Source organism: Lagenorhynchus albirostris, chromosome 2 (genome assembly GCF_949774975.1).
Source record: "Lagenorhynchus albirostris chromosome 2, mLagAlb1.1, whole genome shotgun sequence".
Taxonomy (NCBI): domain Eukaryota; kingdom Metazoa; phylum Chordata; class Mammalia; order Artiodactyla; family Delphinidae; genus Lagenorhynchus; species Lagenorhynchus albirostris.
In genome coordinates this window covers 168,848,520-168,869,905 of record NC_083096.1, presented here as the reverse complement: position 1 = coordinate 168,869,905, position 21,386 = coordinate 168,848,520, and the positions used below count along the sequence as shown (strand labels likewise).

The 21,386-nt window shown below is 56.7% G+C and overlaps 1 protein-coding gene across 1 annotated transcript in view; it reads left to right on the top strand.

Annotated features, from left to right (window-relative positions):
- The first annotated feature begins 281 nt into the window (after positions 1-281).
- The window catches only part of EPHA8 (EPH receptor A8), a 35,716-nt gene continuing 14,611 nt past the window's right edge, over positions 282-21,386 (top strand). Inside the window, exons 1-4 of the mRNA XM_060142777.1 lie at positions 282-375; positions 5,647-5,711; positions 11,729-12,392; positions 20,109-20,264. Of these exons, the coding sequence (XP_059998760.1) occupies positions 282-375; positions 5,647-5,711; positions 11,729-12,392; positions 20,109-20,264 (979 nt within the window). The remainder of the gene's footprint in view (positions 376-5,646; positions 5,712-11,728; positions 12,393-20,108; positions 20,265-21,386) is intronic.

Below are 21,386 nucleotides of genomic sequence, written 5' to 3'. Positions count from 1 at the left end.
CGGTGTCCACGGGTCGGTGTCCGCGGTGCGGGCTCCGTGTCCCCCCCACCCGCCTCGGTGCTGATTGGCTCGGCGCCGTGACGGGCCGGCCCCCGCCCGGGGCGGCGGCGGCGGCGGGCGCGGGTGCCCGCGTGTGCGCTGCGAGTCGGCTTGTGCGCCGGTGTGTGCGCCGGTGTGTGCGCCCGGCAGCCGGGTGTGCGGGTGAGCAGGGAGCGCGCCGACGCGCGGACCGCTGCGGCCGAGCCCAGCGTGCGCGGCGTCCCCGCCAGCCCGGCCCGGCCATGGCCCCCGCTCGGGGCCGCCTGCCCCCGGCGCTCTGGGTCGTCACGGCCGCGGCGGCGGCTGCCACCTGCGTGTCCGCGGCGCGCGGCGAAGGTGAGCGGCGGCGGCGGCGGCGGCGGCGGCGGCGGCGGGGCGGGGCGGGGGGGGGGCGCCGAGGGACCTGGGGGCGCGGCGCGCGCAACCAGAGCGAGGCTCAACTTCCTTTCCCTCGACCCCGAATGCCAAAGGAGCTGGGATCTCTGGGTCTGGGGGGCAGGCGTGGCACCGCGGGAGAGACCTGGGGTCAAGGGATAGAGCGATGGCGATGGGGACAGGACTGAGGGAGAGGGACCGGAGGGCTTGAGGATGACGGACAGAGACACCGGGGCAGGGACAGGAGGACAAGGACTGAGGGATTCGGAGCGGGGGACAGGGAACTGAGGCTCGGACACTGGGGATGAGGAGACAGGACGGGGGGACAGAAGACAGGAGAAGAGGTATAGGGCAGAGAGGAGACAGGGCAGGGGACAGGGGTGGGGACAGAGGACAGAGAGCAGAGGGACACAAGGACGCAGGATGAGGTTCGGGGCAAGGAGGATCAGAGAACAGGACTGGGTTTGGGGGAAGATGGGAATGAGCGGCAGCAAGTGAGGGTCTTGGAAGTGGGCCGGGCTGGAGGGTTGGAGGACTGGGGGAGAACGAGGGACAGCAGCCAGGGGGTGAGAGCCGGAGGGGAGGCAGCTTTGGTGGGCACTGGGGAGAAGGAACCAGTGAGGAGGGGGCTGAGAGGGCTGCAGATGGAAAGGCCCTGGAGAGCTGGGTCTTGTCCGAAGTCAAGGCTGGGGCAGTCTGGTCACTCAGGGGACACAGGATGGGCGTGAGGGCTGAGCAGTCGGAACCAAAAGGGTCTGGGTCTCCACACACTTATGTGCAAGCGTTCACGCGCGCACACACAGGTACATCTTAGCCCCGCTGGACACTCCAGGTCCGGCTCAGGATGCCACCCTGGGTTCTGCTCCTCACGCCAGCCCCTGCCCTGGACCTCCTCTGCTTTTGCAGCTCTGCCAGAGGGAGGCTAGACCTGGTGCTCTGTGCAGGATCCTGGGACTGACAACCTGGGTCCAGAGCTGTGTTCTCACCCTGGCAGGTTGAACTTCCAGATTCCAGGAAGCTCCAGAGCCAGTGTTCCTCATCCACGCTCAGATATACCACAGATCCACCCCCTCACACACGAACGGCTCACAGAGATGCAGTCGTACCCACAACCAGACATGCACAAACAAACATGTTAGGATTCACACGCCAAGACCCAGTCCTGTAGAGACTCATGTGCATGGACAGCCCCCTCCCCACGCCATAGTCAGATGCACGGAAATGCGGCCAGTACACATGTGCACACATATATATGTAAAGATTCATGCGCGTGAAAATATGCACATCCATGGGCAGACACCACACATATAAAAAGACCTCAAACTTGCATGCATGTCCACAGAAATGCATGTGCACAGAATAAATGCACAGAGACATGGATAAACTCATAACCTCCAATGAAACAGGGGCCATGCAGGGAGCAGGGACCATAGCAAGGGAGCTGAGGGGAAGAGTGCACAAGGGGCCTGGGAGCTCTTGGAGCTGTGGCCTGAGGACACGGTTTTCCCAGGGTCGGGTGGGGAGAAGGGGACAGATTCTTCACCCAGCAGGATTCTGAAGGGCCCACACCAAGGCTCTGGGCGTTGGGTGGTGCATCCCCCACTCCTTGCTTCAACTCTCTTCTCCAGCGAGGAGCCAGCACCCTCCAGAATCCCAGGCTGGCAAACCCCAGAGCCCCTGGGGAGGGGACTTTGACCAGGCTCCCGAGCAGAGGACGGACCATTAGCCTGGGAGAGAGGATGTGTCCAGGGAGGGCAACAGCTGGGGAAGAGGCAAGGTCTCAAAGAGAGGAAGGGGGGATGTCTGTCAAGGGTGAGAAGGAGGGAGACGTTGTCCAAGGGCCAGGCCATACCTATCTGATCAACACAGCAGGGTACCCATGGCTGGACATGGGTTACCCACGCAGGTCTGACAGTCCTGGGTGGAGACCTGGGGCATGGGTTCCACATAGAACAGCCAGGAGTCCCTGGGCTGATGCAGAGCCAGGATCAGCCAGGGAGACTGTTGGAACTCAGGGAGGGGGCTCTTTTCCCAGCGGGGGTCCTGCAAAGGTGACAGTGCCCCAGGCTGCCCAGGTGCCCATATGCCAGGTCCCTCACAGTGCTGGGGACGGTCCTACACCTGCAGAGATGCCCCTGAGCCCCACCAGGCTCGAACACTTATCACTCTGTAGTGTGGATTATACACCACTTTGGGGTGATCTCCAAGGCATTCACATCTTGGCTGACATCCCCTGGCCACCCTGAACTCTCCAGCCTCACCATCATGCGCTGCGTCCTCAGGGAATGTAAATCAATTTAGGTATTAGTCTCAGTGAAATGGAATGGGGGAAGGTGACAGTGCTGGAGAAAAAAAGAAATCGCATAATGCCTTCTACAGTCGAATAGGAGAGGCTTAGGAATTATCTGTGCTTCTCAGAGCAGGAGGGACCCGTTTGATCCCCCAGAATAGCCTGGCAAGTAGGCCCAGGAAGGATGCTTACAGACATCTTGCTGATGAGGAAACCGAGGCACAGAGGGGTTAAGTGGTTGCTTCACTGAAGGCCCTAAGAGACCATGGGTCCAATCCTCCCACTTACAAGTGGGGAGACAGGCCCAGAGAGGGTCATTGACTTCACAGATGTCACACAGACCTGCAGTCCAGCAGTGCAAGAGGCAGGAGAGAGCCCAGCCCAGGTGAGCAGAAGGGTTGGAATCTTCAAGGGGGTTCAGGCCCAAGCTGGATGGGCGTAACGCTGGAATTCTCTCCAGCCCTGATGAGCCCTCCTGTGGGCCTGGAGCTTCCCATGAGAGACACTCTGTGTTCCCCCCACAGAAGGGGACATGAGGTAGGGAAGAAGGGGACAGAGGGGGAGGAGGGGAGGGGATGGACAGAGAAGGGTCCGGAGGGAATTGGAGCAAGCAGCCCTGGAATCCTATAACTCCTCCTGAATCCAATAGCATCGACTTCTGACTTATTTTTGGATTATCTGAGCCCCCTGGCTGACTGATCAGGAAGCAGCTGCAGGTGTGGTTGGGGATTTCCAGAGGGGAGGGAAGGGTCTAGAAAGTGGGGTCTGCAGGCAGTTGCCTCTAGAGTCAGGGTGTTCATGGGGAGAAGTCCCAGTGGGGGACATTCATTGCCCCTGGGTAGGGGCAGGTCTGAGCTGTAGCCAGGTGATGCTGGTGAAGGGCTGAGACCCCATCTGGGATGTGGGTGGGGCAGGGGAGCCCACACGTCCCCTTTCCCCACCCTCTCCCCAAACTGGGCCCTGCTGGTCTGGGGGAAACTGCAGTGCGGGCCCCCTCCCCCTCCCCCCAGCCAGCAGGAGGAGAGAGCTGCCTGACCCAGTTTTCTCTCCATTGCCTGAGAGGGAGGGAGGGAGGGAGGGAGGGAGGCGGGAAGGCTTCTCTGCCTGTGCCCCTGGCATGAGGCCGGCTGGGCTCGGGGAAGGGAGATCCCTCTACGGGCACTGGCTCCATCCCCTGATCCCACCTGGCCCCTGGGGACCCAGGGGAGGACCTCAGAGGCCCCTTCCTGGTTCGGCAAGTCATCTCTCCAGCCAGCCTCTGGGGCCCCTGACAATAGGTGGGGAGGGTGAGAGGAGAAAGAGGAAGAAAATCAGCGAATAAGAACATCCTCACTCCTACATTTCCTGAGGACACTTGTCTCCATCTTTGAGGGGCAGGCGCAGAGCTATGCAAATCTCAGGCAGAAGGACACCCAGCCTTTCTTCGGGAAAGTTCCAGGAGGGCCCCGTTTGAACCCTCTGTGACCTGCCGGAGTCTGCAGATTGGGTTGTTTGGAAGCCCCTGGTTGCTGGCTGGGAGAGGGGGTACATAGAAGAGAAAGTGAAATGAAAGCTGTGGACCTTGGAGCCCAAAGCCCTTTCATTGGCTAGATCAAAGGAAGCAGGGGCCCAGAGAGGGGAAGGGACTTACCCAAGGACACACAGCAGTTAGAGACAGTGCTGAGATTCAAGCCCTGCTCTTCACAGTTTAGTGCATCTTTATCACCTTAAAGTGAGTCGATGGCTCCTAGGTCCCAAGAGAGAGGCAGGAGGGCCAGGACTTAGGGAATAGGAACGAGCTTTAGTAAGGCATTGACTCCAGGCTTTACAGTTTACCCTCGCCCACCCTTACATATTATTATCCCCATTTTACAGATGAGGAAATTGAGGTTCGGTGAAGTGCAGGTCACCTGCTACCAAGTAGCTGTATTGAGATATGAGCCCAGTGATGTCTGATTCCGAAGGCAGGCTCTTTTCTCCACCCTGTTGTTGGTACTTTGCAGGGTCCCCTTTGAGGGTCTGGCTTAGAGTAAACTTGCCTTTGAGGCCAGCGCTCCTTCCCACCACAGTGACAGCCCAGAGGTTCTGCTCCTTGGGCTCAAGCTACCAGGGCTGGTGGCCTTGTCTGTGGTGCCCTGGATGCCAGCCCTGCAGCTACACCTGTGGGGCTCCAGGCATGTTCCTGATCTTCACCGAGGCTCAGTGTTTTCATCTGGAAAATGGAGATGAGAATGAACACCTTTCAGCCGTGTTGTGCGGGCCGCAGATGAGGCATCTCAGGCTCCCCTAGCAGAGCCCAGCACGTAGCAGGTGCTCCGTACGAGGCAGCTCTTCTTCCTCCAAGACCCTCCACGTCCCGTGTGCACAGAGGACCTGTTGGTGCGAGGCACCCACTGGGGGACACTGGTGATGGGAAAGCTGGGGCCAGTCCCCTGGGGGGAGGTTTGACCTAACAGCGCGAACGTCGGTGGGTGCTTTTGAACGCCATCATGTCCCATGAGTGGCCCAGGGTCGGGTCATCTTCACAAGCCCCTGTAAGGCAGGCATCACTGTCACCCCATTTTAGGGGAGGAAATGGGGGCTTGGGGAAGGGAGGAAACTTGCTCAGGGACACACAGCGTCTAACTGACAGAGCTGGGATTCTGACCCAAGACCCCTGGACTGCTGAGCCCAGCTCCTAGCCACCCCACTGCACGACCAACCAGGGTAGCCTGGCACTCGGGGCAGCTTGTGTTCTGGGAGGTGAGAAGATTATGTTTTGCCTGTGATGGTGGAAGAAGGTTTCAAGGAAGAGAAAGAACTTGAACTGAGCCTTGAAGGATGGGGAAGTGAGAAAGGACCCAGAGACTGGAGCTGGCGTGTTTGGGCTGAGAGCAGACCAGTGTGGCCAGGCTGGGCTGGTCCTATGGGACTGGGGAACGGGGGCCCAGGGGTCTGATGTGCTCTTGTTTCCTGTTCTACAGTGAATTTGCTGGACACGTCGACCATCCATGGGGACTGGGGCTGGCTCACATATCCCGCTCACGGGGTAAGTGATGGGCAGTGGGGCCAGTGTTGTCCCTCTGTGAGCAGGGAGAGGCTGTGACTCACAGTCTTATCATCAGACAGATCAAAAGGAAGCAGAGGCCCAGAGAGGTGAAGGGACTTACCCAAGGACACACAGCAGTCAGAGACAGAGCTGCTGATTTCTTAAATTTAGTGCATGCAGATCTTTGGGATTCCAGAACCGACCCTAGTGCTGCCTCCCGATTCTCCAAGTCTGAGGCGTGGATGTGGGATGCTTATGTCTGTGTCCCAGGCCCATCTGGCCTCCATGGTCTTGGCACCGTGCCTGGCACACGGTGCGCCCTCATTAAATGTATAATCGTTATCATTGTTATTAGTGTGTAGTATGGTTACATTTCAGTAAATTTCCTCCTGCAAACGTGCTCAGAAACGCACACACACAAGCACGCACATCCCCACCATAGACACAAACGCATCATACACCCAGGACTTCTTTCATGAACACTTTGGCAGCCCCCATGCCTCTGGAGACAGAGGGATAATAATATATTGATGATGATGATGATACTGAGCTGGTATTTGAATATTTCTTTACTTTGGGGTAAGATTGTCATCTGGGCTCTCTGTGGCCTGTGACTGGGGTCAGGACGAGCCCAACTCCTCTCTCTCTGGGGGTCTCGTCCCCAGGTATCAGTAAGCTGAGTCTGCTGTCATCAGCCCCGATGCACCAGGCTTCAGGGAGCTGGAGGGGCAGGCCAGGGACCCCCGAGAGCCCAGAGGACCCCCTTCTCTGCCTGAGGACAAAGGCTGGGTCCTGGGATGTCCCTTTACCCCCCAGGGCTTCCGTCTCTCCCTGTGAAGTACTCTTTTGTGTGTCCCACGTGGCTGTCTCCCGGGGTGAGCGTGGGTGTGGAAGGGCTTTGGCACGGTGAACCGGCTCTGCCAGTGGCAGGGGCTGACCCGTGAGCAGGTGACTGCCTGGATGTCGGTTGGGTCAGCATCTCCCCTGAGACCCAGCAGCTAGGAAGGAATGGGCCTGGCTCCCCGGCTTGGCTCTGGGTATCTCTGTCCCTCTGTCCCACTCAGAGCTCAGGACTTGGTTTTTAGGGTAACAAGAAGTTGGAAGGGTTTTAAGCGGGGGGTGAGGAATATGGCCAGACTTGGGTTTTGGTCGATCACATTGGTGATCTAAGGTTCTTTTGTTTACTGGGTGCTGTAAGGAGGGGCTCAGGGAATTCCCTGGCGGTCCAGTGGTTAGGACTCCGCACTTTCACTGCTGAGGGCACAGGTTCAATACCTGGTCGGGGAACTAAGATCCCGCAAGCTGTGTGGCACAACCAAAAAAAACAAGAGTGGCTCATAGTTACCTCACTTCGTTTAGGAGTTAGAACAAATAACTTATATTCACGTAGCTCTTAACAATTCATGGACGTTATCTCATTTCATCCCTACTACCAATCCTGCAAGTGGGTGCAGCCACCCCATTGCACAGATGAGGAAGCTGAGGCTCAGAGCAATGAGAAAAAGCCACCATCAGACAGGTTCCAAGTGATGGACGCAAACACAGATCTCTCTGGGCCTGGAGCCTGTGTTGAGTCCCTTGTGCCACCTTGTGAAGGGGTGGGAACCAATGCTGCATTATCTACTGAGCCAGGGACCACCTCCCATCCTTATGGGGCCTGGAGATTGGGCTTGCCCAGAGGGGAAAGAAGGTTTCCAAACTCTAGATCCTGAACCTGTGCCAGGCTGGCAGGTGAAACACACAGATGCCCACATCCAGTGGGTCTGGGGAGGGGCCTGGGAATCCTTTGTTTAATAAGTGTCAGCTGGGTGGAGAGTGATGGTCCTTGAGGTTCCATCCACCCTTCTGATTCTGGAGTTTGTTAAGCACCCTGGGTAGCAGGGTCATCCAGGACTGTTCCAGCATCACAGAGTTATCAGATTGTCCGCCAGGCCACAGGCCTAAAGCCAGCGGTGCTGGGTCTGAACGAGCTGGTGCTGTGCCGCCTCTCATCAGTGTGACTCAGGCCAGTCGCTTTACCTCGCCTCCACCTCCTCGTTTATAACACAGGGATGATCACAGAACCTGTTCCACGCAGTTTTCATCCGTGAGATGATGCGGGAAAAGGACAATCGTACTGGCAAGAAACCAGATGCTCTGAGAGGTTAAGCATCTCTGCTAAGGTCAAGAGAGTCTGGCCCCAGAGCTCATGCTTTTAACCAGGCTGCGCCCCTCTCTTTGGACCCCTCCTTCCACATACTGGGTGGTGCTCCACCTTACCTGGTGAATTAACAGCCCTTCGTGAACTTTCCTTTTTTTTTTTTTTTGCGGTACACGGGCCTCTCACTGTTGTGGCCTCTCCCGTTGCGGAGCACAGGCTCCGGACGCGCAGGCTCAGCGGCCATGGCTCACGGGCCCAGCCGCTCCGCGGCATGTGGGCCCGGGGCATGAACCCGTGTCCCCTGCATCGGCAGGCGGACTCTCAACCACTGCGCCACCAGGGAAGCCCATGAACTTTCCTTTTTATTGTCTCGCTTGATGAAGTAGATGAAAGGGGCAGGCATTAGCTACACCCTTTGACCCATGAGAAGCCCAAAGCTCAGAGAGGGAATGTGATATACCCAGGGACGCACAGCTGGTTTGCTGCATTCTGTTCCGGGAGGGGGACAGAGTTCCAGAGCGGTGGGGGGGGGTTGGAGGAGGAGTGTGCCAGGGGGCAGAGAGGTGGCTGGGGTGGGAGTGCCCCGGGTGGAGAACAGGGCTGATTCCGCCCTTTCCCACCCTCCAGGAATTTATGCCCCTCTGGGTGTCTGCAGCAGCCCCTGGGCTGAGCCAGGCCATTGGCGCTGGTGGAGCGGCTGGAGCAGACTCAGATTGAGCTGATTAATTTATCCAGGTCCCTGGCAGGAAACAGACAGCGAGCAGCTGGCTGGCTCTTCGGTGCTCCATTAATTGTGACAATGACTTTAACCCCAGATGTGACTCAGTGCTGCCCAGAGCCCCAGCTGCAGAGCGGGGTGCAGCGTGGGGGCCCTTCTTGGAGTGGGGCGTGCAGGAGCCATGCAGCCTTTCAGGTGAGGCGGGCACGCCCTGGACTGCTTCCCCAGCGGTCCCTAGAGGCAGGCACAGGTGCGCTGGGAAGAGGCTGCCCATTCAGCATCATACCAGTCCTGCTCCTCGGGTGCCTTCTGTGCCAGGCCCAAGCTAAGCACTTTGTAGGCATCTCCTTTCATCCTCTCAAGCCTCACTGAAGTGGGGCCTTTCTGAGCCCCTCTTACAGATCAGGGCACTGAGGACTGGCATATATAACTGGCCAAGACGAAGTCAGACCGAGGGGCTTTCGTCAGGCAGGAAAGACTTGAGATGCCCACAGTCCCCACTCCAGAGTTTGTGGGACAGCTCAGGACCCCGCAGATTCTCGGAGCCCCGTGAGGCGTGGTCTTCACCTCCTTCCTCCCCTCCCCGACCCCCTGCTTAAGCAGTAGGATCTCCAGTTCAAGGACAAGACACACAGAGGCCCAAGAGAGATCAAGGCGCTACATCTCTGGTGGAGCCAGGACAGGGACCCAGAGCCTGGCCCCTCCCTCTGCCCTTGGCCACCAGCCCCTCCCCCTCCTCCTCCGGAGTCCACTGAACTCAGCCCACCAGTGACTGCCCCTGGCTGATCAGCATTCTGCAGCTGAGGAAGCTGGGGCCCAGAGAGGAGCAGCAATTTGCCCAACGTCACACAGCCATTTAGAGACTGACCCAGGCCCAGAACCCAGGCCTCTGGACTTTCGGATCATTTCACAACACTGTGTCTTCAGTACGACGCTTCTGTGTCCAGAAGCTTGCAGGGGCTTGCAGAACATTACTTACACCCCCCAGCTTCTGCTGGGGCTCGTCCCTCCCATCCCTGAAGGAGGGTCCTGCTTCAGCCTACAGGAAGGTTCGCCATACCCTATGTGCCCACTCCCTTCGATGTGTCACCCTCCACACCTTTTCTGTGAGGATGTGAGGTGCTTGGGGGCAGGGAGTATTTCTGGTGTATTTCTTTCTTTTTTAAAAAGAAAATTGTGATAAAATACACTTAACATAAAATTTACCATCTTAACCATTTTTAAGCCTACAGTTCAGTGGTATTAAGTACATTCACGTTGTTATATGACCATCACCACCCTCCATCTCTAGAAGTCTTTCATCTTCCCAGACTGAAGCTCTGTATCCATTAAACTGTAACTCCCATGGCCCCTTTCCCCTGGCCCCTGGCAAGTACCACTCTACTTTCTGTCTCTAGGAATCTGACTTAAGTACCTCAGATAAGTGGAAGCATACAGGATTTGTCCTTTTGTGTCTGGTTTATTTCACTTTGCATAATGTCCTCAGCGTTCCTCCGTGTCGTTGCAAGTGTCAGAATTTCATTCATTTTTAAGACTGAATAATATCCCATTGTATGGATAGACACATTTTGTTTATCAGTTCATCCACTGATAGACATTCGTGTTTCCACCTTCGGGCTGCTATGAACATGGATGTGCAAATGTCTGTGTCCCTATAAATAAATAAATATTTTTAAATTTTTATTTATTTTTTGGGTCTTAGTTGCGGCACGAGGGCTCTTCGTTGCAGTGCGCAGGCTTCTCTAGTTGTGGCATGCAGGTTTTCTCTCTCTAGTTGTGGCGCATGGGTTCCAGAATGCGTGGGCTCTGTAGTTGCGGTGCACAGGCTGTCGTTGAGGCATGCAAGCTCAGTAGTTGTGGCCCAGGGGCTTAGTTGCCCCGTGGCATGTGGGATCTTAGTTCCCTGACCAGGGATCGAACCCACGTCCACTGCATTGGAAGGCAGATTCTTTTACCACTGGGCCACCAAGGAAGTGCCCCCTGCTTTTGTTTCTTTTGGGGTGTACACGCAGAAGAGGAATTTACGGTAATTCTATGTTTAATTTTTTGAGGAACTGCCATAGTGTTTTCCACAGTGACTGCACCAGTTTACATTCCCACCAGCGATGCACAGGGTTCCTCACCAACACTTGTTATTTTCTGTTGTTTTGATAATAGCTAATGAAGTGGTATCTCATCGTGGTTTTGATTTGAATTTCCCTGACGCTTAGTGATGTCGAGCATCTTTCCATGTGCTGTTTAGCCATCTGTGTATCTTCTGTAGATAAATGTCTATTCAAGTCCTTTGCCCATTTTTTAACAGGTCTGTTTGGTTCTTTGTTGTTCAATTGTAGGAGTTCCTTACATATTCTGGATGTTAATCCCATCTAAGATATGTGATTTGCAGACATTTTCTTCCATCCTGTGGGTTGCTTTTGCACTCTGTTGATAGTGTCAGTGATGGTCACTGGTTTATTTCTGAATCAGTGATTCCTGGCCAGCACCTGGCACAGGAGCAATCGTACTCAACTTTCCCACATCCTGGTATCCCCCTTGCGTGGGATCCAGGCCAGCCCGTGAGCCCCCAGCCTTAGGTTGGGGGCAGAGGAAACATCACACACAGCAAGGCAGAGGGAGTCCATCCATCAGACAGTCACTCAACAAGCACCAATGCAGGGGTTGCATCTGAAGGATTTGAGGCGGGGGGTGCAACACAGTCAGGTTCATGCATTAGAAAGGTCCTTCTGGCAGGTGATATGGAAGCTGGACCAGTGGGGTCACTGATTTCCCCAAGCAAGTCACCCCACTCTGGGAGTGACGGAATAGCCGTACAGAAATGAGGTCAGAGCTTTGTAGCTTTGGCATCAGTTCCAGTCCCAGCTCCATCACTCACTAGCTATGTGACCCCAGACGCATGGCTCTATGTCTGAGCCCCTCTGTTCCTCATCTGTGAAAAGGCAGCAAATAACACTTCCCCAGAAGGATGTGACACTCTATGAGATCACTTCTGTAGGGTGCACGGCATCTGGCTGACAGTCCGCTGGAAGGTCAGCTCCTCGAGGCTGAAGAACATTCCATCTTCTTCCCCAGGAAGCCACCAGCACAGTGCATGTGGCTTGTGGTGAGAGAGGGCCAGGTGCTGCCTCTCGTTTCAGCTGGCTGTGCTCTCTCTGCCCGCAGTGGGACTCCATCAACGAGGTGGACGAGTCCTTCCGGCCCATCCACACATACCAGGTGTGCAACGTCATGAGCCCCAACCAGAACAACTGGCTGCGCACCAGCTGGGTGCCCCGCGACGGCGCCCGGCGCGTCTACGCCGAGATCAAGTTCACCCTGCGGGACTGCAACAGCATGCCCGGCGTGCTAGGCACCTGCAAGGAGACCTTCAACCTCTACTACCTGGAGTCGGACCGTGACCTGGGCGCCAGCACACAGGAGAGCCAGTTCCTCAAAATCGATACCATCGCGGCCGACGAGAGCTTCACCGGGGCCGACCTGGGTGTGCGACGCCTCAAGCTCAACACGGAGGTGCGAGGTGTGGGCCCCCTCAGCAAGCGTGGCTTCTACCTGGCCTTCCAGGACATCGGTGCCTGCCTTGCCATCCTGTCTCTCCGCATCTACTACAAGAAGTGCCCCACCATGGTGCGCAACCTGGCCGCCTTCTCGGAGGCGGTGACGGGGGCCGACTCATCCTCGCTGGTGGAGGTGCGGGGCCAGTGCGTGCGGCACTCCGAGGAGCGGGACACGCCCAAAATGTACTGCAGCGCCGAGGGCGAGTGGCTGGTGCCCATCGGCAAGTGCGTGTGCAGCGCGGGCTACGAGGAGCGGCGGGATGCCTGTGTGGGTGAGCGCGCCTCTGTGCGGGTGGGCCGGCAGCTGGGCTCAGTCTGGGCAGGGATGCTGGGGGCCGGGGAGCAGGCTTGGCACAGTCAGCAAGCTCCTGGGTGGTGCACACAGCACCTGGGAAGATGCGTGAACCTCCAGCGTTCCTGTGTCCCCAGGCCACCCACGTGTGTGTTGTGTGTGTGCTGTGGGGTGGGAGACACACCACAACCAGGTGGACCCTCCGTGGGCATCATGATGTACCCAGAGAGGTACATCTCTGGGCACCAGTGTGATTGGGAATACTACTGGGTACATGCCTGTGCTAGGGAACAGTGATGTGACCTAACATGTCCAGCATTATTCTAAGCACTTTTCATGTATTAACTCATTTAATCCCCACAACCATCCAGTGAAACAGGAACTACTGTTATCCTGGCTTTAAACATGAGGGCACTGAAGCACAGAGAGGCAAAGCAACTTGCCCAAGGTGACACAGCTAGGAAGTGGCAGAGCTATGATTTGAACCCAGAAGTCTGGCTCCAGAGTCTGGGCTCAGAACCACTAAACTTCTAACCTGTTGGGCGGGAGGAGGTGTGGGTTAGAATCAGGGCTCAGGGCGAATGTGTGGCGTACAGGGCCATTGTGAGCTTATGCGGGCAGGGGCACCCCGGGAGGACTGTCTGGGGTGGGCATGTCACAGCCTGCCTGTGTTCAGGGGGAACTTATCTAGGGATGTGGGGGAAGGGACGGCCAGGAGCACTTGGGTCATGAAATAACTCCTGTTCCCACAGGGTACTGCTGGGGTTCCTGTGTCACAGACCAGGAGCCGGATCCAGAGCCCAGGCTGTGTGCATGTGTGTGTGGCCAGCAGACCCCTACGTGGGGGCAGTGCAGCCAGGCATCCTGACAGCCCAGGAACCCTGGGAGGGCTGGTGTGCACAGACAGCTGGTGCCCCAGCTATTAGTGGTCTCCACCTGGTTGCCCTTCCTTGATCTCCCCAGGGACTAGACACATGGCACTCAGAGCTCAGTGAAGCCTGCTTCTGGGACCATTGGTTCTCCTGAGGGAGGAGATGTTCCTGGGCAGGGATCAGAGAGACTAGGGCCTGTCCCCAGACAGCCTCAGTGAAAACTGGGACAGGGACCTGAAAGACACTAGAAATATCCTCTGAGCCCTTTGCTGGTACTACACAGGCCCTGAGACCACAGTTAGAGGGACCTTCAGGCCTCTCAGCATCACCCCTCTGCCCTAGCCGGCAGGAAGGCCCCTTGGTGCTCGCAGGACTGAGCAGGACACAGGCTGACAGTTTCAGGTGATGTGCAAAGTAGCTTCAGAGTCCAGCCTGGTCCAGCTTAGGAGTTATCTTGCCCCGAGATCTCCAGGACTAGATTCTTCTGTCCAGCCATCAGGCCCTTTCTGGCCCCTCTCTGGGGCTCTCTGATTTCCTTAAGAAAGCTTTCTTCATACTTCCAACTGCCACGAGTCTTCACTCTCCTGGACCCTAAACCCCAAAGCACCTTCTGTGACATTTGCCTGTTTCTGGATTTGTTCTACCCTCGGTGGCCTAGTTTTCAAGGCTCTCCAGGCCTCCAGCCTCTCCTGGTTCCTTCACAGACATCCCTGTACTTCTCAACTTCCCTCTGGGTAGTAACAATAACAACAAACATCCCTGTTGCCTATACAGCTTGCAAGGGGATTCCTAGCACATCCATTCATTGGCTCGTTGTAGCAAGGCAGGTATTACAATTCCATTTTACAGATGGGGAAACTGAGGCTCAAGAGGTAGTGTCCTGCTTAGGTTCAGAGCTGGTGAGAGGTGGAGCTGGGCTCTGAGTCAGGTCTGTCTTACTCTGAGCCATGTGTGTAGGCTTTTCACCTATCCCTGGCCTATCCTGACTGCATTCCCCGCTAGAGCCAGCTCCCAACATCCCCTTATTCGGATGGGGATATAAAGTCCCTTTGTGACAATTTTTTGAGTGTTTGCCGTGTGCCAGGCACTTTAATGAGCACATAGTACACATTATGTCAGTTACTCATTCTGTTGAGCATCTACTGTGTCCCGGGCATCAGGAGTAGAGACACAGGGCATCCCTGCCTTCGGGGAGTTCACAGTTTCTCATCCTTACAATATTCCTCTAAGCGAGGTATTATATCCCCATCTTACAGACATGAAAAACTGAGTCCCTTCAACTTAAGTGGCAGAGTAGGGATCTGACCCCGTGTTGTCTCACTCCAGAGCCCCGAACTGCTTCCTCTGCCCACAAAGCTCTCTGCGAAGCCCCCTGGGGTAACGTTAAAAAGGTTAGTAACCAGGACAGTATAAGCTGTAACAGTCGGGCAGGCTAGCCAGTAGATACCTGCTCAAGGTCAGCTGCCCCCAACCCTGGATTGAGCCAGTGAGCACAGCAGGCCACTTGTTTGTACAGAGTACATCCTTGCCCTTAGGAGGGAGACTGCTCCTCCTGACTTCGGGGTTGGGGCCTCACTCAGAGGTACTGCTCCAGCCTCCTTTTTTGATAGAGATGGGAAGTGGAGCCCAAAGAGGGAATGCGTCTTGCCCAAGGACCCACAGCGCGTCAAGGGCAGGACTCTTGGTGGAAACTCCACGGCCCGAGCAGGGGCACCTCCTCAGAGCTGGGAGAAGCCAAGGCCACTCCCATTTCCTGACGCTGCTGGCACGGTAATAAAAATACTGAAGAAATGCCAAAGCAGGGTTAGGGAATTGCAGCATATTATGACTTTTACATTTAAATCGCAATGCAGTGTAATTATGCCAGTTGCAAGATAATTACAGGTTTTATAAAAAATATTAATTCATAGTGCACTGCAGGCAGTGACGTTTGGGGGCGGGATGCCGGCGGTACGCGGGCCTCTCACTGTTGTGGCCTCTCCCGTTGCGGAGCACAGGCTCCGGACGCGCAGGCTCAGCGGCCATGGCTCACGGGCCCAGCCGCTCCGCGGCACGTGGGATCCTCCCGGACCGGGGCACGAACCCGTGTCGCCTGCATCGGCAGGCGGACTCTCAACCACTGCGCCACCAGGGAAGCCCAGGGGGATGCCGGTTTTAAATCGCACGAGGAGAGACTTTTCTTAACCCTGTAGGTGGGCTTCTGTGCTTGTCTGTTAACCTCCTTCAAAGAAACAGCACAGGTGCAAAACTGAGGCCCTCCCCCAACGGGAGGCCTGGGCCAGCGGCCCTGCAGTGTCGCCCATCCCCACCCCTCCCTAGTGGGTAGCCTGAGAGTGGGAGAGGGTGGGGCACGAGCAGGAGCTGGATACAGACTGGGGGTGCCTTTGCTGGGCTGCTTGAGATGGCCTGTCAAAGCTGGAGCCCCCTGCCCAGCCTGAGCGGGGCCTCCTGAGACCCGAGGGGCCCTGGCCTTCTCCATCGGGCAGTTCTGTCTGAGCAAACAGGGCTGGGAGAGGGGGTCCCGGCTTCCCCCACCCGAGTGCCCCCCCGCCTTCCTTCTGGTGATAGGAGAAGGGACCCAGAGCTTGAGGGCTGCAACAGCGGCCAGGCCCATGGAGAGAGCCACCCTCCCAGCTGCCAGGTTCCCATCTCGCTAGTCTCACCCTCAAGGCTCCCCTCAGAAGTGGCTGGGTAGCAGTTGCTTTTACGGAGAAGACAATAAAGCCCAGGAGGGGGGACCAGCCCAATCACATGGCTTTTTAGCATCCTTATGGAGACTGCACTCGGGCCTCAGGGACCCACGGAAGAACGTCAGAGCCACGCGGAGCTAGTCCAGTTTACCAGTGGGGAAATGGAGGCCCAGAGAGGCGAAGTGACTGACCCAAGGGCACACAGCTAGGAGTGGTTGATTGAATCCCAAATCTCCCAACCCCCTGACCAGAAAGCTCCCCACACTACCCAGTTCCTGACCCAGTGACCTCCCCCCACATGTGGCTGCATCCCCCCCACCCCCTCCAGAGAGAAGAAGGACCTCTCAGAACATCACCCAACAGAGCAGCCCCCAGAGTCTCCTGGCTACCGTCCTTTCTGTCACCTGGACACAGAATATGAACCACCCTCTGTGGCCCTAATCATCTTTCTATAAATATCAGAGCATCTCATTTCAGAGGGGCCGCATGAACAACGAGCTCTTCTGCCTTCCTGACTGTGTTCAAAATCTGATTTAGAATTAATTTCCTTTGGTCGGCCACCAGCAGACACCTTGTTTGTCAAATCTCAAGCTCTTCGTGGGGGAGAGGAGAGAGGTGGCCGGGGTCTCCATCAGCTTGCCGGCCTGACAGGCGGCCTGGGCAAGGTGCCCTCGGCAGGGGCAGGAGCCCCTCCTGGCGCACGGCCGACACCGGGCACTGCAGACTCCGGAAGCGCCCTGGGTCTACGGGCAGCCGGGCCCCAGCCCAGAGCCGCTCCATCTGTCTCGGCCATTAATTCCCGGCTCTGCCTCCAGGTCTCCGGGCTCCCCGAGGCCTGGTGATTAGTATTCTTATTCAAGATTATTTTATTTTCATTGAGCGGATTAATCTAGCCTTGACACTTTATAGCCATATGGGTATTAGCCGAGCGTGTGAGAACCGCCCACCGGTGAAGTGGCAGGATGGCGGGGCCGTCTCTAAGCAGAGGCCGGGTGTTGAGAGGCTGGTGGGGGAAAGACTGGGGTTTGCAACCTGGCTCAGCGGGGACCCTGGGGCGAGGCACTCAAGCTCCCCAGCCTCTGTTTCCTCTCTGCCAAACAGACGTATACATGCTGACTGCGTACAGTGGTAATGAGTGCCAGGCGCTGTGCTCGTGTGAATTCACGTGTATTCACTCTTGTCATCCTCACAACAGCCCTCGGAGGTGGGAACTATTATTGTCCCCATTTTCCAGATGAAGACACAGAGGCCCAGCAACTTGCCTAATGTCACTTAGCCTAGGGGAAGGGGCTGGAAAAGAAAAGGAACCCAGGCAGCCTGCTCCCAAGTTTCTGCTCTTTAACACCGAGGACTAGCACAGCTCTGAATGGTCAGGGACTCAGAAAACAAAGGCTGGGGCTTCCCTGGTGGCGCAGTGGTTGAGAGTCCGCCTGCCGATGCAGGGGACGCGGGTTTGTGCCCCGGTCCGGGAAGATCCCACATGCCACGGAGCGGCTGGGCCCATGAGCCATGGCCGCTGAGCCTCCGCATCCGGAGCCTGTGCTCCGCAACGGGAGAGGCCACAGCAGTGAGAGGCCCACGTACCGCAAAAAAAAAAACAAAAAAAACAAAGGCTGTCATGTTGTGCCATGCATCACACCAAGATGTCACCGCACGTGTCCTGGTCTGCCCCTCACTGCTCTGACAGCTCCTTGAAAGCAGCACTAGGTCTTATTTACGTCCGGTCCGTGGCTCAGTAAATTTGGGTGAAGGAATAAATAAAGGACAGAATAAGCAAACGGTTCCCGAGATTTTGATCAAGGTGGACCCGATCAGTGCAGTGAGGAAGAGTGTCATTCATTTCAGCCACAGGTTCGATAAATGTTTGCTGGTGAAGTGCAAAGCCCGTTTCCTCTGCTTCTTGGGCTCAGAAGGAAGCTCTTAGGCTGTGCCCGGGCTTCTGGGAAGAGGAGGGGAGATCACAGGGTGTCAACTAGGACCCTCTCCACAACTCCAAGCACCCAGCCCCCAGTCAGGCCTGAGCCCTCTTGGGGTCTCCCCAGGGGGCAGGAAAGAGGTCTCAAAACTGAGGCACATTCTCGCTGACTTCCCAGCCTATAAGCCCCTTCTGGCTCCATGGCCTCTGAGTCTGGGAAGCAACTTAAGGGCATCATCATTTCTCCTGATTTCAGGTTTTCTCTCAAGTTTGTCGAATTTTACAAATTAACCTAATTTTAGCTATTACGATAAAGAGGTACAATCAAATAAGTGACATAGCTTTGCAAATGAAGCTTCTCTCAAGCACTGAGTTTTCTAGAAAGAGACTTATCGGAGAGAGATCCCAGTGAGTTTCCTGGTGGTCCCCGTTGCAGAGGAGTTCAGTTCCACAGATGGAGCTGGGAGCTGCCTGGCTGGGCAGCATTTGGTCCTCCTGAACCCCTGGGTTGTCTTTCTGCCCAGAGCAGATAATGGCCGGATTAGCTCACTTTGAAAACTCCCACCAGTGTTGACAACTTCTACCCTGAGCCAGACCCTAGGAACTTTGAGATGAATAAGGTGGCCCTGCCCTGTTCACAAGGATCTACCCACAAGCAGAGAGAGAGTCAGACACACAGATGAAAAAGTACAGCCATAATGTTGCAGGTGGTGAGACCGAACAGGGATGCAAAGGTGAGACCGAACAGGGATGCAAAGATGGGGAGAGGAGTGGTTGCTTCTGTGTGTGTGTGTGTGTGTGTGTGTGTGTGTGTGTGTGTGTGTGTGTGTGTGTGTGTGTGTGTGTGTGTACATGTGGAGATGTGGAGCGGTCCAGAAAGGTTTCATCAAAGGCACAGTTAAAATGAATCTTGAAAGAATTCGACAGGGTGACAAAAAGAAAAGGCACAGCGTGTGCAAAGGCCCCGAGACAGGAAACAACTCCTGAGTGTGGGGAATGGCCAGTCCTTTAGTTCGGCCTGAGGGAGAGGGAGTGGCCATGAAGGAGGCTGCAGGGAGGCTTTGAACACCAGGCTTTATTGTTTAGGCCATGCGGAGCCTGTGACGGTTTGGCCCAGCAGCAGTGTCATTTTAGAGAGTCCCTCAACCCACAACATCGCACTTCCTGCACGGCTGACTCATTCTCAGCCTTTAGGCCACAACTCAAAGACCTTCTCAGGGGAGGTGGCTCCTCCCACCATTTACGCTTTGCCACATCCTCTGCTTTATTTCCTTCTGGAAATGATCACAGCCTCATTTACTGTGTCTCCCCCTGCCGCCTTGAAAAATGCCAGCTTCTTGAGGGCAGACGCCATGTGGACCTTGTTTGTGGCTGTGTCTGTGGCACAGAATAGGTGCTCATAGATACTGGCTAAAGGAATAGTCATCTCGCGGGCAGTGGGGCTGGGGAGGGGGTGCTGGGGGCCAGGTTTGGAGGCTGCTGTGGTCATCAGGAGCAAGATGTGTGTGCCTCTCAGAGGCCGGAGAGAAGGTCAGATACGAGAAACATATCGGGTCAGCCACGGTGAGACTGGGAGGGTCAGGAGCCTGCAATTCCTGGACGATCAGCATTGTTCGGGGCGCTTGTAAAACACAGATTCCCAGGCCCCACCCCTGGCTCTTCTAACTCAGTGGCTGTGATGGGGCCGGGGTCTGTGTTTTTATAGGGATGGTTCCACGCCTGTCCGTGTTTGGGAACCTCTGGTCTCATCACACACGTCTCTTCCAGTCACGTTCCTCCCCCACCCCCATTCCCTCTCTGGCTTTCAGGTCACACCCCTGGGGTTTCGGCCCCCCTCAGATTCTTAGCCTTGACCCCTGCCCCTGAGGCTGGTGTCTCGCTCAAGGACAAGTGCCCTGTGAACGACAGAGCCTGGGTGGGAGGGGCCATTGGAGGATTCAGAGAGGCTCCGCCCTGTGCTGACTATGGGGCTGGGACTCAGGTGTCAGGGTCCCAGCCTCAGCTCTGCCTCCAACTCGCTGTGCAACCCTATGTAAGTCAGAGGCCCTCTCTGAGCTTCAGTCCCTCCATCTGCAGATGAGAGTAGGAACACGTGATGCTGAAGGGCTGCACCTCTGTCCCTCAGGGGATCCCCCAGGAACCCCGGGGCCAGAGAGCTGCCCCTGAGGCCCATCAGGGTGGCCCGGCAGGCTCACCTGAAGCCTCCTTCTCTTCCACAGCCTGTGAGCTGGGCTTCTACAAGTCGGCCCCCGGGGACCAGCTCTGCGCCCGCTGCCCTCCCCATAGCCACTCTGCAGCCCCTGCCGCCCAGGCCTGCCGCTGCGACCTCAGCTACTTCCGTGCAGCCCTGGACCCGCCGTCTGCAGCCTGCACCCGTGAGTACCACCCCGCGGCCCCAGAACCCTCGAGACTAGGCTAGGACCCCATGCTCGGCCCCTCAAGCTCCCAGGGAGCCAGGTCTCAGTGGGTGAGGCAGGGACAGGTGGCTCTCATGGGCCAGGGGCCAGTCTGGGCATGGGGGGTGACTCTGACCCCTCAACAATGGCCTTGACCTCTCTGGGCTCCCAGCTTCTTGTCATAGGTCACCTGCCATCTCTCCAGTGGAAATCATAGGTCACCTGCCATCTCTCCAATGGAAATCTTTCCATTCCTCCCTCGGTCTCTCCTCTCTGCTCCAAAGGGCAGGACAGAACTGGACTCATGCCCTTCCCAGCACCAGGTGGCTTTGGTCATCTTCTGACCCAAGGGTCATGCCAGTGTCCTGGGGGCTGGGGTGGGCAAGCTGGGGGACTGCCTGTGCGGCAAGGCGGGCATCAGAGGAGCCGCCCCCACCCCTGCCCCGCCTCACTGCCATCCTTGAGAGACTGGGGGGAGCTGCTGAATTCGGGGAGCTGCTGTAGTGGGGGGGGCTGCATGATTGTGTATATGGAGTGGGTGTGGCTGCGTGTGTCGGATTCTGTGTGTGCCTTGGGAGGCCTGCAGCGATTATGACTGTGTGTGTCCTTGTCGGTAGCAGTTCATGCAGAAGATGCCTGCACAGAGTGTGAGCGTTCAAGTGCTTGTGCCCACGTGTGTAAAGTGTTCTTAGAGGGGTGTGTGCACACGTGTGTGTGCATCTGGGTACCTGGAACGGACTCATGAGTCCCCGTGGAGCTTGAACGAGCCTGCTTTGGGAGCTCAGCATGGGCACACCTGGCCCTGCAAGGGAGGTGTGCGCCTGGAGAGGGTGAGGCGGCAGCGCGCATGCCCCATACCTGAGGGGACTCTGAGGGACTCCGGCGCCGTGCCTGCAGGGCTGCGTGACTGTCTTGGCATTTCTGCTGATGCAGCTCCTCCGTGGCCTCCCCTCCCCTGGCCCAAAGGGGCCTCTCACTCCCACCCCCGCTGGGGAGGAGCTGCAGCCAGTTCAGCCCACGCTGTTCACCAGCCTTGGGCTCTTGTGACGGGGTGAGGGGTACTTTACTCGGTGCTGACGGGTTTTGCCCCAGAATTTACCC